Raw genomic sequence first — 15806 nt, 5'->3', positions numbered from 1 at the left:
AGTGTACGTGAGTGAAATGGAAACAATTTCGTCAAAACTTGCTGGTCATCGCACCTCAAATCAGCCCACGTGATAACCCGTCACCTCGCCATGTCAGCTAGTCGAGCCGGATGATTCAATCCTTTTCGACAAATTGACTGACTTTCATATAACTTCCCTTTGAAAAATCTCACGCTGCTCCCGACGACGAAGTAGCCAGGCTACTGTTGGCGTAGTCATCTCGACCCTTTCTCGACCCTTCGCTGATCTCTTACTATGTGGAGCTGGGCGATTCAAAATGGACCCTGAATAATGGACACCACTTCATTTGACACTATGCTACCAGTATGAATCGCGAAACTTCGTTAAAGCGAGTCTCGACTGACTGCGGCCATCACTTCAAATGCTGGTGCTCATGAGTCGTGCGATTGAATGTGAAGCAGGGCTGGGTCAAATAATCTTTGCACCTCACAATCGGCAAGATCAACGACATGCGAGCTGAGAATCATCGGTCGCAGCAACAATGCTGGGACGCAAAGCCAGTGCTCACGATGCTCGCGCCGCCCGGCGCCTCGGGTTGGAAAAATGGTCACGATGCCTGGCCAACGACGTCCCTGCCTGCAAACCCCGGATCAGCATCGCAGGAACACTTTAGCATCGTGGGAACTTGGTCCACAGGACACATGGTGGTTTGGATGCACTCCCCCGTGAGTGCGCAACGCTTGCAGCGCAAGACGGTGGCCCGTGGGCGGCAAAAAACTCACGATGCTCCAGCACCTGGGCTCAAACGGTGGCCTGGTGCGGTTCCACCCGCCACCTCAGCGTTTTCTTCCTGCACACTCCGAGGGCTCACGATCCTACTGTACCCAGTGGGCCAGTGTTCGGTTGCTACCGATCTGCAAACTGGTCGTCTAAAATTACCGGGTGGGGGTTTCATTCATTGATATGAAAGCTTGACATCGTGGCATGGTCCCAGAAATGTCACGATGCATGCCTGCCGAATTTCGGGGTCCTCACTCGCCCTCGCTGCAATGTGCACCGAGTGAGCCCCTCACGAAGCGGGTAAAGTTGAGTGCATGTCGCCTTTGCTTCGCTCTTAATAAAGAGTCACAAGAGCCTCATGCGGAGAATGATAGTAGTGTCAATATTTCTTGCTAAACCTCGACCCGGACATTCCTCAATCATCGCGCCATCCTTCCCAGTACCAGACCAGTGCCGTCATCACCGACCACTGCACATTTCCTGAGCATCAGCACTTGGCAGCGCCATCGCATCATCCTTCCGCAACTACGTAACAAACCCACTATCGCAGCAACTGGACGCTCGAGGCACAGCAAAACAGTCTCTCCAGGGTGGTGTTGGCGCCCCGCTTCGCAGTATCTGCTCTTATCGCTCTTTATCAGGACAAATACGTCGAAAGGCTAGGCATTTTGACATCATCATGCCTTTGACGGGCGTGCTAGCCGGCAAGACTGCCATCATCACAGGAGGTACCACGGGCATCGGCCGAGCAATCTGTCTCGAGTATCTGCGCCAGGGCGCCACAGTTGCGGTCAATCACCTCGGCCTCGAGAAAGATCAGGTGCATCTGGACACCCTCGTTGACGAGGCGGCGGCCCTATGCAAGGATAATTCTGGCGCTTGCAAGCTAGTACACCAAGCTGGCGATGTGAGAGAGCCAGACACGGCGGCCAAGCTCGTCGCACTGGCTGTCGAAGCCTCGCCGTCACAGAGACTGGACATTTGCGTGTCCAACGCCGGCATCTGCACATTTGCCGAGTTTCTCGACCTATCGCCCGACTTGCTCACAGATACGGTGCGTACGAACCTTGACGGCGCATTCTACGTTGTGCAGGCGGCAGCGAGGCAGATGGCCAGGAGCCAGAGTCCACCGGGTGGTAGCATCATTGGCATATCATCCATCTCAGCGCTGGTAGGCGGTGGACTGCAGACGCATTACACACCGACCAAGGCGGGCGTCAACAGTTTGATGCAGAGCACCGCGGTCGCGTTGGGCAAGTACGGCATCCGGTGCAACGCGCTGCTGCCGGGCACCATCAAGACGCAGCTCAACGACAAGGACCTTGAGGACGACGCCAAGAGGACCTACATGGAGGGCAGGATCCCGCTCGGCAGGACAGGTGTGCCAAAGGACATGGCTGGTCCCGCCGTCTTTTTGGCAAGTGAAGAGCTGAGCGGCTATGTGACGGGCGCTCAGCTGCTCGTCGACGGCGGCCTATTTGTGAACCTGCAATAGGATAGACGCATAGGAATAAAAGTAAATAACATGCTGGATTCGGGCTGCACGGGAGATGCATGAAACATTGGGTGAGACTCGGCGCACGACACATGTCGGGTTGCATTGTGACAATACTGCATAGTTGGCCTAATGATGACGAGCCGATCCCTCCCTCATACGGACGTGTAACTTGGGGAGGAAGCATCCTTGCTTTGAAGTTCTGACACACAGATAAACCCAGGGGGTTAATAAAATGCATGGCGCATCTGCATGTGCGCACAAGCGGCTTGCGTAGGTAGGATGATACTCTCCTGCTTGCTGTGCCGGAATGGTAACAAAGACCGCAGCTTGGGATCGGCCCGTTGGGGAAGAGGTTGACCTGGCTTTTACCTTTTACTTGTACAGATGACGCCTTTGGGGGGACCCTCTTTTACTAACTACGGGACGCTAACAACGATAGACTGCAGAGAGTTCTTGATCATCACCACGAAAGGGACTTGGCGACACATGCAACTATGGCAGCTGGAACTAACCGGTGACGAGTACGTAAATCTGTGTCTGTTTGTGACACGTGTATATTGTTTGTAGGCAGCGATCTTCCAAATCTTCAGTTCTACGGTATCAAATGCCAACTGACAATGTCGGATCGATAATGATACGTACCAGATCCCAGATGCTTTGACCAGTCAGCTGGCTCGGTTCTCCTGCCCGAACTGCCATATCAGTATGAAGATAAAGATATACCCATGAAACAGTCCATGCAGCGAGATATTCTCTAGCCTCGTTTATCACAATGCTTATCGACCAGCCAGAATGCGTCCTGAATAAAACTGTGAGCCGCGCTAGGCTACCGTGAGGGACGGTAGGGTCATGGATTGTCGGTGTGACGCCGACCGTCTTGCAGAAGTACCTCCATGCGCACAGATGCCGCAACATGTTACCTTTGAGTGATACCGCCGAGAAATGATCGGGTGCCTTCGGTCTACAAGCACGTACCTGGAAACGTAACTTTGTTACGGCGGCAAGTGCGCTCCAAGTCCAGTCCTCCACGTGGGTCTGTAGCAGAGTCTGATGGTCGCAGACAGCCAGTCAGATCGGCTGCCGGGCCGGCTGGCGGAGCACAGGGCGGGTCCGCATTGACGTCAACATCGGCGGCCGGCCGGATCCCTGATAGCTGACTCTGGTGGTGTGCCGACACCGTGATGAACAGTCACAGTTTTCATAAGTCGGATCGACTTGCGTGCGCTGATCCTGGCGATGCCTGTCCACCTCGCCCAATGACGGTGTCGTGCAGAAAGAGCCTCAGAGGGATGGCAGATCCAGGGGTTATACTCAGGGGGTCCAACCCCTCCAGACGGGTGGCTGCTGCACTGGCAGGTGCCCCTCCAGATTTGCCCGGACGCAACCATCAACAACCACCACCAAACGAAGACACACATCACCCTATGCGGTGCATTTTGTGCGCTGTTTTACCGCCATTTGCCCATGCTCATGTCGGCAAGACATCACTCACTGATGCCTTCCGCGGGACTATTGATGTACAACAGCGTCGTCACATGGTAAACCTTGGGGGATTCATGACGAGCATTGCAGGCACGCGCGGGTCTGGTACGAGAGACTGGACCCTGTTAAACGCTGCCGTGTGCTCGGCCAGACTGTGCAGTTGTGAGAATGCCACGGGGCCGCTTGAGATGCTTGAAGCATGAGTACTGCCTTATCGGGACTATACGTGATCAACTCGCCGCTTGACTCGAATCAGCAGTTGGTGATCAGCGTGCGAGCCTCAATCCTCAGATGTCGCTGGCTGACTGGGCTTCACCACCGCCAAGACAGAAGGACCGGACGCATCCATCCCCCCATGGGCAACGTCTCATCGCCGAGAGAATGTGTGTTCCGATGCGTGCGTGAATAGCAAATCGCCCATAAGTTCCAGCCATGGCGATGTACGCATTACTTTCGGTCGATTCCCCGCGAACCCGATTACGCCTGAGTACTTGGCGTTGGAGGCCATGTGGATATGGGCGAGGCTGCAAGGGGAAAACCGCGAACCCCAAAGGTCTTGGCGACTGCAGCGAGCTACGAGCGTTCAGCGCCCCAGCCGCCAGGCTGACGCTGCCGAGACTGCTCCGCCCAACCGGGGCCAAGGAGAGAGAAAAGTCGTTCATCGCCGGACGCGCTGCCGGGAGACTGGAGGCTGTTTCTGGGTGGGGCCCCCTCGACGCCCTGCCGTCATCGCGAACAGTGACCCGTCCGGCCAATAGCAGCGTCGCATCGCCCTAATCGCGACGTCGTCGGGCCAGATACGCCAACGACTGGACGCACATTTTGGCGTTAACCGTGAAGCTAGCCGGAGGTACGTACCCCGGGCGCGCCGCGCGCCAAAGGAAGAGTCAAGACTGCCAACGTCGTCATTCTGTCCTTCTAGAATTCTCCAATTTTTACTAGTTTGACATGCCATTGACAGTTGAGGACTGGCTATCAGTCTACGTGCCGCCCATGCGGTCATCACGCTATATCGAATATTCTTTTGACTTTTCTTCACTCTGAGCGCCATACCCGTGCCATACTGTGACTGTGGGTGGGACCTCGTTTGATAAGACACTTGTGGATGGGAACATCGAGCCAAGTTCGTTCGCCACAGCCTCCAGCCTCCAGCCAGCACCCTGTCTGTAACATTCTGACTCGCAATGAGGATGGTGATGATTGTTCACTGCGAGATCCACCCACCATGCGAACCCACATTTTCAACTCGCGCTTGGGCTCGGGGTTCCACCAAGGGGGGCCCCATCCATGATTCCTCAGGGAGTCCATCCATCAACATCCTTCTATCACTCGAAATATATAAACACATCAACCTCCCACCGTTCTTCACGGTAGTATTCCTCTCTCATCAACATCATCCACGTCCACCTTTTTAACAACACGACTATCCCTTCCTTGACTTGAATCTGAAGTTCCTCCCCATCTTCCTATTCAACACCCCACTCCACAAACAACTTACACCAACAACCGCCACCTCACACCCAAACATGTCGGGTCACCAATATTTCGACGACAGCTCCAGTGCTCCCTCGTCACCCGAACTTCAGTCCACAGGCTCCTCCTCCAGCCTCTCAAGCCTTCAATCTACAGCCTCTCCCATTTCTCCACCCCTGGACAATGCTGTCGCCGACTCCTTCGTCTTCGCTTTCGACATTGACGGTGTCCTCGTCCGTGGTGGAAAGGCCATCCCCGAGGCAATCGAGGCCATGAAGGTCCTCGACGGGCAGAATGAGTACGGTGTCGCCATGTAAGCCAACTTGACAAACCCTGCGTCCCCACAACACACTAACACACCATACAGCCCCCACATCTTCCTTACCAATGGTGGTGGTAAGACAGAAGAGGAGCGCTGCCGCGATCTCTCCAAGCAGCTGGAGCGTGATATCAAGGTCGGTCAGTTCATCTGCGGCCACACTCCCATGAGGGAGATGGCCGAGACTTACGGCACCGTCCTTGTCATCGGTGGAGAGGGTGAGAAGTGCCGCCAAGTCGCTGAGGGCTACGGCTTCAAGGACGTTGTCACCCCTGGCGATATCATCAAACACGACGCTGCCACCACTCCGTTCCGCAAGCTCACCGAGCAGGAGCACGCCAACTCTCGTGAGCGTGATTTCAGCGATGTCACCATCGATGCCGTCTTCGTCTTCGCCGACTCCCGCGACTGGGCCGGCGACATCCAGATCATGCTTGACGTTGCCATGTCCAAGGGTGGCCGCCTCGGCACCCGCTCTGAGACCTTCGACGAGGGTCCCCCCTTCTACTTCTCCCACAACGACGTCGTCTGGTCTGCTGCCCACGAGCACGTCCGTCTCGGTATGGGCGCTCTCCGCCGCATGTTCGAGGTTACGTTCAAGGATATCACCGGTGGTCAAGGCAAGCTCAACACGCACGCATTCGGCAAGCCCCAGGTTTCCACCTTCGAGTTCGCTTCTCGCCTAATGACCCAATGGCGCAGCACTGAGCACGGTCTTGCCGCTCCCCCTTCCACCGTCTACTTCGTCGGTGACACTCCTGAGAGCGATATCCGCGGCACCAACGCTGTCAACGAGAAGGCTGACAACGACTGGTACTCCATCCTCGTCAAGACTGGTGTATACCAGGAGGGTACCGAGCCCGCCTACAAGCCTCGTGTCACTGTCACCAATGTTCTCGACGCTGTCAACCACGGTCTCCACCGTGAGATGAAGAAGAAGGGCATGTCTGGCTTGAAGCAGGCGATGCTCAAGACCACCGATGTCACTGACAACGCCCGCAGCATTCTCGACGAAGAGTGCGGCATCCTGGTTTAAGTTGATCGGAGATTAGTTTGAGCTTTCCTTTCTTCTATTTTCGAGTTGGTCATAGCATTGCAGGATTGGGACGGGATACAGGAGTTTTCATTTCCTTTTTTCTTTTTTGTCACCTCACGAGAAACGACATACATTCGGTTCGTCTTGAGGACTGGTGAGAAACACCAGTTGGATAGAGGACGCGCGATGATAGATCAATCGCTCTTAGCAGTGATGGCCTTCAGATAGCATACCTTCTATGATGCCCCTTATACCCCTTGATGAGCATCACATCAATACTTCAATGCAAATACTTCAACAATATCCTACTGCTTATATCACAAGTCGTAACTTTCGCATCATTAGTTATTGATACTGTTGTGACAACGAAAGCTCAAGCTCACAACATCATCACTAGAAATTGTAAGTACATCAAGCCGATGCCATTCGTGAGGATTGTTATATCTTGGACGCTCCTCCCATTGCCACAATACACCAAAGTACCAAACGACGTCGAAGACCCGCAAACAGCAAGCGGCGTAGGCCTACATCCTTGTTGGCACGAGGGTGCATGGGATCATCACGAAACGTGCCCACAACCATGCTTGACAACTGCACCTGTGGAAGAAACACCGAGGTCGCCCGAACCAAGAAACATCGGAAAGGGGGCCATCCGGATTACCCAAACTGGCAAGCCATTCTTCTCGTCATGAATGCGTAAAACCCCACACGCAGGCGCCTCGGCTCCATGGCAGGTGCCTTGGCCACAGGATCATGTCACTGGACGTGCTACTACGACCATGGCATTCTCGCCTTCCCCACAACCAACCACACGACTATGGTCTATCTCCAGAATCCACGTTCCCACTTGGGGCGAAGCATGCGATGCCTTGGCGAGTATTGCTCAAGGATCACGCGGTCCTGTCGCCTCGATTACCCATGGATATCCGGGGCGATCACGCGGTCCTGTCGCCTCGATTACCCATGGATATTCGCCCCGGATAGACGAGGCATAAATCAGCACTCAAATACAATCTCGGAAGGTTTTGATAAAACTCGGGTATGCAAATAACCTATGCCCGAGCTCATCGAGATCCTTCACCTTTGTTCCTGCCCCAATCTCAGGTGTTCCTCATCAAGATCACCGTGCAAGCGATCCTCAACATTCTCCTCTCGGAAGACAAAGTCTCCCCATTGAGACTCCGCTATCCAGCCGGCCGCGTCGACAACGCTCTGCCGCGCAGAGCGCCGTGTGAGAGCCTCCTCAGCACTCGTGCCCAGCGCAAACCCAGGCGTTTCCTCGCGGGATATCCGCAGCCAGCCCTTCCACCCTGCGACAACCTGCCCGGCCCCCATGCCTCCAACTACAATCGTGCCCCACCACTGGCGAGACGCACTCGGCGCGGCTGCGGCGCCATAAAGCATGAAGTTGCCTGCCTCATCGACCAGCGCCCGTAGATGGTCGGCGCTGGTGGTCCCGTTGCTGTTGTGGTCGTCGCCTTCTGTGGGGCTGCTGCCGTATGAGCTTGGCCGTGACGGCCGGTGAATGTAGATGTGGCGCGCGTCCATCTCCGTGCAAGTCAGCCGTGTAGCGTCGAAGCGCCCTGCTAGATCAATCACCAACAGGGCATGGCTATGTGGAGATGACACCAGCGTCGAGGTAAGCTTGTAGAGTAGTGGAAGATGTCGTCCATGGAGGGCGAGAGTAGGTGCCTGTGTTGCCCGAAAATGCCGGGCTGCAATCTCGTCGAGGGCTGGGAGATGGGTCGTTTTGAGCGGTGTCTTGGTTGCTGCGCTGCCTGTGGACGTTCGAATTGTATCGAGTATCTGGGGAGGAGGGTCAGCGGTGCATTCAACCCTTCAAGACATGACATCGAATGTTCAGGGCGCTCGAAACATTCGACGCATATTGACGGCTCATCTTCCGAGATGGACGTAACCACGTTGACAGCAGATTCACTGCTGTTGTGCATCATGCACCACAGCTTCGCCAGACAATATCTTTGTCACGACTCATCTTGCGATTGCCCGTTCCAATATGCCACTTTGAAAGTGTCCATCAGAGAGTTCTGTGCGTGGTGCAATTGCTGAAAGGGTCAAACGGTGTTGATGCTGACTGAGCACCACGTCGGCCGGAAAATGCAGCCTGAGGCCATCGCCAGACTCACCTCCTCCAGACTCATCTCTTCGACCTCACCCAAGATCCGCGCTCCCATTGCCGCCTCCATTTCTTTCGATAATGTCGCCGCCGTGCCACCACTTCCAGGCCGCTGAGCTCTCCGAAAGGGTCCAGCAGGATGTCCACGGCAAGCGTCGCAAAATGGTGCCGGGCGTGAGCCGCATCGACCTCACAGCTTGTGACCTGCTCCGGATGCCCCAATACAAATGCGAAGTTGAGCACCCAGTCACAACGCAAAGTCGTATTCTTTGCGAGGAGGTGACGCGATTATTTAGGAGGTAAGCCGGTGATAAGGAGCTAGTCTAATTGCTGGCAGAGCGGATGGCTGATGAGGTCACGACGTTAGATGCAAAGACAAGAAGGGAATCTTTACTGTCGAGACCACGGCTTGGGAGGGACGAGACCACCCGAAATCAGCTGGAACAGCGTCACGACCAGCAATTGACACCGCCGGCATCCCTCATCGCCGCCCTCATCAATGGTCCACAAGCTGGACTCAGTCGGATTCTCCGGAATGATCTACACATACGGATAAAGAAGCGCCAACTGTGCTACCGGCGACGCGCCGAATCACAGTTTATCACCGAGACTTGAGTATCTTCACAGAGTCAAGTCGCGCTCAAAGTGCGGAAACGTCTACAATGCGCATAGGTTTTTGTGTGCTACGCTAAGACTAAAGACCGACACAAAGGACATTCCATGAGCTTCGGGTTGTCGTGGGAAAATGCCAGCCACGTTCATGGAGGCCCCGTCAATCGTTTGACTTGCGTTGGAAAGCCGCCGGTTGTAGCAGGCACGAAGCACTCGGCGAGCAAGGGCATAACATCAGAATGGGCGATGACGAGTACGTCGCCACGGAACAGAACATCGCGGCCTGAGTCGGTGTCCCTGCGGTTGTGCTACTGGGAAGTGGCAGCGCGCATACACCTTGCGGACCACATCCAGTGCATTCACGCCAGCTTGCGTTTGCCAAACCTGCACGCAGCGAAAGATAGCACAGGGCTAGGTAGCCGTGTACAAAGGAAAAGCTCGGTGGTTGTAGAGATACCAGGAGTAGCAACTGCCTTAGCAAAGTCAACGAGACGCTCCGTCCAGCCATCATTTGCCTTCTCTCTATTGTACATCCCGTCAAGCGAAGGATCGCACCCAACTTCCTCTCGGCAAACAACGTCTAGCCAGCCGATTCCCGCCCTATATCACCGTGCGTGATGTCATTTTCGGTTTGTAATGCCTTTACTGCGAGGCGTTCGAGGCACGCTTCTCCTCCAGCTTCGCATAGAAGTTGTCACGGGCGTTGGTGCGAGGCATGTGGTAGCCGTACCTAGCAAAATGGGTCAGTACCAATTCTTTCGATCAGGTCGCGCCACTGCTTTCGTCCGTATCGTACCAGAACCAGTTGGCCATAACGAAGCCGATGCCTGCAATAATTCGTTAGCCCTCGGCAATCGACGGAAGGGACAGTTGCACTTCAGCGCCAGGGCAGAGCGTAACTGCCAGCACGCTGAACACAGTCCTGTATTCGTGTATCCACGTACCGAAAGAGAGCCCAAGGTCCAGGACGAGGTTTCGTCGGAGCATCTGGTCACCACTATCAGTCATCCAATCCATGTCGCAACCGAGCCGCTTCCGCCAGACGGAGCAGCCATTGGCGTCCAAAAACATACACCAGTGATGGGCTTGACGGCCATTGTGAGCGATTGAGTGTCTGTTCGGGGCTTTCGAGGCGATCGTGTGTTGCAAATGTTTGCTCGTCAATTGGGCGAAGAGGTGGTCTGAGGTTCGGAACCGGTAACGTTAGATGGTGATAATCGCTCTAAAGTGTAGTCACGTGATGGCATGGGTCCCGAAAACTTCCTCGGCAGAACTACGGCTGGGCTGCTCGACACTGCGCTGCGCCAGGCAGGGGACTGGACCTTTGCAGGAAATTCGACGACAGACACTTTATCTTCGACTTTGCGCAGAACGCGAGCTTCGAGATTTGGAAGCAGCGCGACAGCACACTGCCACCATGACCCTCCGTGTGGCAGCTCGTCATCTGGGTCAGCCCGGTAGGTGCTCTGCTTCATTGACTCTTCAAACGCAAGGATCGCGCTGCTAACATCCATTGCAGCGGCGCTCCCATCGTCAGTCCTTGCCCTGCGGCTGGGACCTGCAGTACAAGTTCGTCATAAATGGAGTCTCGGCAGCTTGTTTGGAGGCAAGGGCGCGAAAAACGATAAAGGCCCAGGCATTGGCTCTGATCTCGACAACCCGGAAGTACGCAAACGGTTCCTCAAAGCCTCGAAGCCCAAGACCCGCCCCGCAGCAGACGAACCAGCCGGAGTTTTCGCGGACGAACTTCAAGAAGCCGAGAAGGAGACGGCGCAGTCGCTGTCACGAGACGGTTCTGGAGTCCCCGAGAACGCACCACAGTCCTTCGAGGAACAGCTCGAGGTAGCAAGGCGGGAAGCTCTTACGCACGAAGGCACGCACATAGCCATCGACCCCGATCCAGCTTCGCGCGTCCAATGGCAGCGGCGCAAGGTTATCCAAATGGTCCGGCGGCGGGGTGTGCTCACACCGCAAGAGCGCATCAAAATGACGGAGCGTGAGCTGTTGCACAAAAGTGCCTGGTTGCCGACGAGCACCAAGAAGCTTGTCATGCTGTCTCGTCAAATCGCAGGCAAGACTGTGGACGATGCGATTACGCAGATGCAGTGGTCCAAGAAGAAGATGGCCCGCGAAATCAAGTGGTACCTCGAACAGGCACGCGACCTGGCCATCACGCAGCAAGGCATGGGCCTGGGTCGGGTTAACGGAGAACTTCTCAAACAGCCCAAGAAGATCCAGACAAAAGATGGGACCTGGATGGAGATTCGTGACCCAACGCGAATGTACGTTGCCCAATCGTGGGTCGGCCGAGGCGATTGGCGCGGGAAACACACGGATATCAAGGGTCGCGGACGAATGGGTATCATCCAAAATCCCAAAGCTAGTATGGACATTGACCTTGCCACATGGAGTCGAAGACTGACATGATGATAGGTTTCACCGTCATCCTGAAGGAAGAGAGGACCAGGATACGAGAATATCAGGAGCGTGAAGCTAAAAAGCTCGCAGAAGGTCCCTGGGTACACCTACCAAACAGGAAGGTCTACGGCCAAAGACCTTACTATTCGTGGTAGACGCAGATGCGTGGCATGTCTCGAATGGGTCCAAGGGCGTTTGTAAATATGTAGGATAGTGGTTTCGGATGCTGACTTCGAGACATGTAACATATGTACTAGAAGATGCAAATGATAGACCGCACTGTTACTGTACTCCGTTGATATTCTACGAGCTTGCAGGCCACGATATCGGCTAGAGATCACGCATGACCGGCGGCCTACGATAAGATGAGCACTTGGTTGATTGTTTGTTTCCCTTGATCCCGCTTTCACAGCTATCCAGTCGAATTCATACAGAAAGAAATCATGCGAACGGCGTTGGTCCATAATGCTTGATATTCCGTGGACTGGGCACCGCCGTCTCAAACCATTGTACGAGGCACCTGCCTAGGGACCATATCCTCATAACGGTTCGATGTCATCTCAAAAGATTCACCGTGCTTCTCCATATAAGAACCATTATCACCGGATCCGTAGCCACGGCCGACGTCAGGCATAGGCCTTGAAATATCGGGATGTCGAGGGCCTCTCTGCTGCTTCTGCTTGCGTTTCCGGAGAAGAATAGCAATGGCAACTGCTGCGATGGCAATAACGACAACAGCAACGCCGATACCGATGCCCACAGCGGCGCCCTGTGACAGACCCCCGGTGCCGGCGGCTGCTTCATCATCCTCCTCCTCGTCATCTGCTGCAGAGGTCTCGCTGGTCTCACTGCTGGATGTCTCTGCGGCGGAAGTCGTTTCTTCGGATTCAGAGGCTTCCTGAAAATCGTTAGCCCGGTCTAGCCGAGTTAATTGCAAGACTCACGGTAGGGATAGCGCTTGCGCTGGTGCTTGCAGCTGCGCTTTCGGTTTCCTCTGGAGCGGTCGTCGTTGCGGCGGCGGCGTCGCTGGTCGGCTCAAGGGTTGTTGAGTCTGCGCTCTCAGTTTCCTCCACTGCCGCAGACGTGGTTGGCTGCTCTTCCTCCTCAGCAGCCGATGTGGTCGTAGCCGCCGGTTCCTCAGCGGCAGATGTTGTTGCAGACCCTTCGTCGACGGCGCCGTCGACGGGAAACCCGGCACAAAAGTTGGTGTCGAACCACCCGCTGACTTGGGCTTCCGTGGTGCCGGTGCATCGAGAGGTGGAACAATCCCTCACACTATAGCGGAAGTTCTCGACCGTGCAAAGGCAACCAGGTTCGTTGGCATTGGTACAGCCAAACTCTGCGAATTGGGTGTTTCTAACGTCGTTGTTGCAAGAATCCTGCAGTGTCTGTGAGCAGATTGACTCCAGCCAGGAGTATTCTTTGAAAGGGACCACGTACCACACAAGCTGGGTCAGCAGGAGCTTCTTGGCCAGCTACGCTAACCACACTGACGGCAGCTAAAACGCTGAGAACAGACAGAAAGCTCCGCATGCTGAAGGCTGACGTATTTTTTATTTTGAAAGCAGAGTCGGGAATATAAAGACGAAGAATAAGGGTTTGTGGAGTGCGATTGGCCGCTGATGGACAGGCGCGAGGTGGATCTGGCGAGTCGCGATAGGGGACTGAGCGATTGCGCGAGTATCAGGAAAAAGGGTCAAGTCCAGCTCGATGGTGTCACTGTGGTGAAGTACAAATTGTCGCAACCCTGGCCAATGGCAGAGTGTGAGACCAGGTGAAGCGAGCTTTCGAATGAGAGCGCGTGGTTCCTTATTCGTCTGCAAACCGATACGTGTGCCCGGATTTCCAACGTGGGTACGTCCGGTGCCGTTCGCGTCGAGCTCTCAGGATGAGATTTGGAGTCGCTAGTCGTTTACTGCGACCGGCCAAGTAATGACAAGGTGTTTGATCGTCCGTAGCGTGCGTAATGTCGAGTTCGTGCTTCTCGTGAAACGAAGGTAGGTCGTGGTGAGCTCAAAAGAGACTGGAGCGAGAGAAAGTAGTAACAAATGAGTGAAAGGCACCGGTCAGCGAGAAAGAATGAATGACTATGCCGAAGCTACGATGTGAGAGGAAGGTGAGAGGGATGTCAAAGAGACACTCGAAGCTATTGCAGACGTTGAAATGGGATCGGGCTCGTGGGAAGAGTGGAGTGCCCTTGTTGAGCAGCGAGCTCGCTCCGGCGCACCGCCGCACATTGCCCTCCCATAACTCGGGATGGTTTGGGTGGATCATGATGCCAGCTTGGGACTGGAATCAGGGGGCGCTCCCATCATCCATGTCCAGTCTACAGGTGCACGGGGCAGCTGGGCCAGCAGCTGAGCGGGTGCCTGCAGCGCCTAGACAACAAGCACAGCAGCCGGTGTCTCAGGAAGTCTTCTAGCGTCAAACGGAGGATGAGTGAGGGCACAAATCAGCTCGAGCATTTTCGCAAGCCTTGCGTGGATTTGGGTAGCTTGTGATTCCTTCCACATATCGTTCTGATGTTGTACGGACGCACAAAGCCCAGTAGTACTTCAGCATACTGGTGCGACTCTGGTGACCTAACACGCTAGGTATGTCTGTGCAAGACGGCCAGCGCGAACCCGCCAAGATCCTGCGCGGCTCAAGGATGAATCTCCCATGGTTAACAAGGTAGAAGTTAGGTCGGGTGATCAATGCTGGTGTGTATACGGATAGCTGCGACAGCTATGCTTCATGCGCCAGGATACTCAAAACAAACAATCTGAAGCGATCGCAACGCACCCCTCTCCAGGAACATGGTCACCTTCCATCCAGACCTAGACATTCACTGAGAGGCTGAGTACATGTAAGGAATTGTTCTTAACAACAGGACGAGCTACCGCATTGAGTCATCTTTGGAATTCGACGCGAGGACTCGGAGGAATTGTTGGTGTGGGGACCGCGCACTAATTACCACAACACTATGAACCCATGAACGTGTCGGAACTAACAACTTGGATCTACGCCTGGGGCAGCAACCACCTCCGCAAGTCTTTGCAGTGACAGGAGATGAATGTTTGCATGTTTGCATCAGTTCATGTTATGGATTTGCTGTAATCACCGTCAGTTTGGGTGCCATTGGCATATTTTTTAAAGCTCCTTGGATAGTCTTTTGAAATAAGAGAGAATAACGCGGATGCCGATGGCTGTAGCCCCTGCCAAGCCTCACAGGCACTCGATCATTAGAGGTACGTATTGCAGTGATGACTGATGAAAAACATGGGGATAGCACCGCGACTCGCGAGAACCGACTACTGGCGTGTCTGTTTCTAGTTACCCTACACTCCGCAATCAACGACTCGAGGGTCAAACAGATGACAGTTCTATCAACTATCTAGACGCCGATATGGAAAAGTATCTCCATCCTGGTGGCATTGATGAATTATCTCGTCATTCTTATGCGTTTGATGAAATTCTCAAAGTTGCTAACAACGCGTTGTCATGGACAGCATGTTGCCTGGCAAAACGCACGTGTATAAACAAATATGAGTCCTGTGGAAGTACAAAATTCGGAGTGGCCGGAAAGCCATCCTCCTAAAGCATGGACATGAAGAAGTGCTCGACCAGTTGGAGTGGCTTCATGATTGTTGTGTGCAACGATAGATCACTCAAGATAAGTACCTCATCATGGTGAGCTGTTGCACTCGGGCGTGGCCAATCGCTATGTTGCCATGCGTGGTTGCCTGGTAGCTGGGCTGTAGATGAATACGTACGTCACTCTCCCCACGCGGCTCGGATAGTGGCTGTCCACGCGAGCCGAATTGGCTGCGAGGCGTTCTAGACCGCCAGAAGTGACGATGAAGCGAGCCGCTAATGAAGCTGCTTTCACTGACTGGCTACCTACCCTTCGTAGGGTCGCGCGCGCTCCTTGGACCTTGGCGTGGTCACGTTCGTTCCCTGTTCAGTTTTTCCTCACCAAAGTGAGGCTCGCCAGAGATCAACAACGCAGCTGTTGCAGCTGAGACTGCCCCGTTGTTCATTTGACCAACCGGTACGGATACTAGCACGGCAGCCGTTGCTTCTCACTTCTTTGATGGGCCTTGTTCGT

At 54.5% G+C, this 15806-nt stretch overlaps 5 protein-coding genes across 5 annotated transcripts; 3 read left to right on the top strand and 2 right to left on the bottom strand.

The window, feature by feature from the left end:
• Nucleotides 1-1420: 1420 nt before the first annotated feature.
• J7T54_001912 (uncharacterized protein) lies at nucleotides 1421-2236 on the top strand (the record flags this gene model as incomplete). Its single annotated transcript, XM_051508610.1, has 1 exon — nucleotides 1421-2236. One exon carries the CDS (start codon nucleotides 1421-1423, stop codon nucleotides 2234-2236), a length of 816 nt encoding a protein of 271 aa, XP_051360351.1.
• Nucleotides 2237-5247: 3011 nt separating this feature from the next.
• J7T54_001911 (putative CDP-alcohol phosphatidyltransferase class-I family protein C22A12.08c-like protein) lies at nucleotides 5248-6549 on the top strand (the record flags this gene model as incomplete). Its single annotated transcript, XM_051508609.1, has 2 exons — nucleotides 5248-5507; nucleotides 5562-6549. The coding sequence occupies 2 exons, from the start codon at nucleotides 5248-5250 to the stop codon at nucleotides 6547-6549; spliced, it is 1248 nt and encodes a 415-aa protein (XP_051360350.1).
• A 1077-nt stretch (nucleotides 6550-7626) lies between these two features.
• On the bottom strand, nucleotides 7627-8756 carry J7T54_001910 (uncharacterized protein; the record flags this gene model as incomplete). The annotated part of the gene is made up of 2 exons (XM_051508607.1): nucleotides 7627-8355; nucleotides 8697-8756. The coding sequence occupies 2 exons, from the start codon at nucleotides 8754-8756 to the stop codon at nucleotides 7627-7629; spliced, it is 789 nt and encodes a 262-aa protein (XP_051360349.1).
• Nucleotides 8757-10715: 1959 nt separating this feature from the next.
• Nucleotides 10716-11871, top strand: J7T54_001909 (54S ribosomal protein-like protein; the record flags this gene model as incomplete). Its single annotated transcript, XM_051508606.1, has 3 exons — nucleotides 10716-10755; nucleotides 10818-11681; nucleotides 11732-11871. The coding sequence occupies 3 exons, from the start codon at nucleotides 10716-10718 to the stop codon at nucleotides 11869-11871; spliced, it is 1044 nt and encodes a 347-aa protein (XP_051360348.1).
• Nucleotides 11872-12215: 344 nt separating this feature from the next.
• J7T54_001908 (uncharacterized protein) lies at nucleotides 12216-13249 on the bottom strand (the record flags this gene model as incomplete). The annotated part of the gene is made up of 3 exons (XM_051508605.1): nucleotides 12216-12614; nucleotides 12661-13095; nucleotides 13157-13249. The coding sequence occupies 3 exons, from the start codon at nucleotides 13247-13249 to the stop codon at nucleotides 12216-12218; spliced, it is 927 nt and encodes a 308-aa protein (XP_051360347.1).
• Between the last annotated feature and the right edge of the window lie 2557 nt (nucleotides 13250-15806).

The sequence above is a fragment of the Emericellopsis cladophorae genome (assembly GCF_022114955.1).
Source record: "Emericellopsis cladophorae strain MUM 19.33 chromosome Unknown NODE_46_length_184447_cov_119_232918, whole genome shotgun sequence".
Lineage (NCBI taxonomy): Eukaryota > Fungi > Ascomycota > Sordariomycetes > Hypocreales > Bionectriaceae > Emericellopsis > Emericellopsis cladophorae.
Note: the sequence above shows the minus strand (reverse complement) of the source record. Positions and strands in the feature narration are given on the sequence as shown.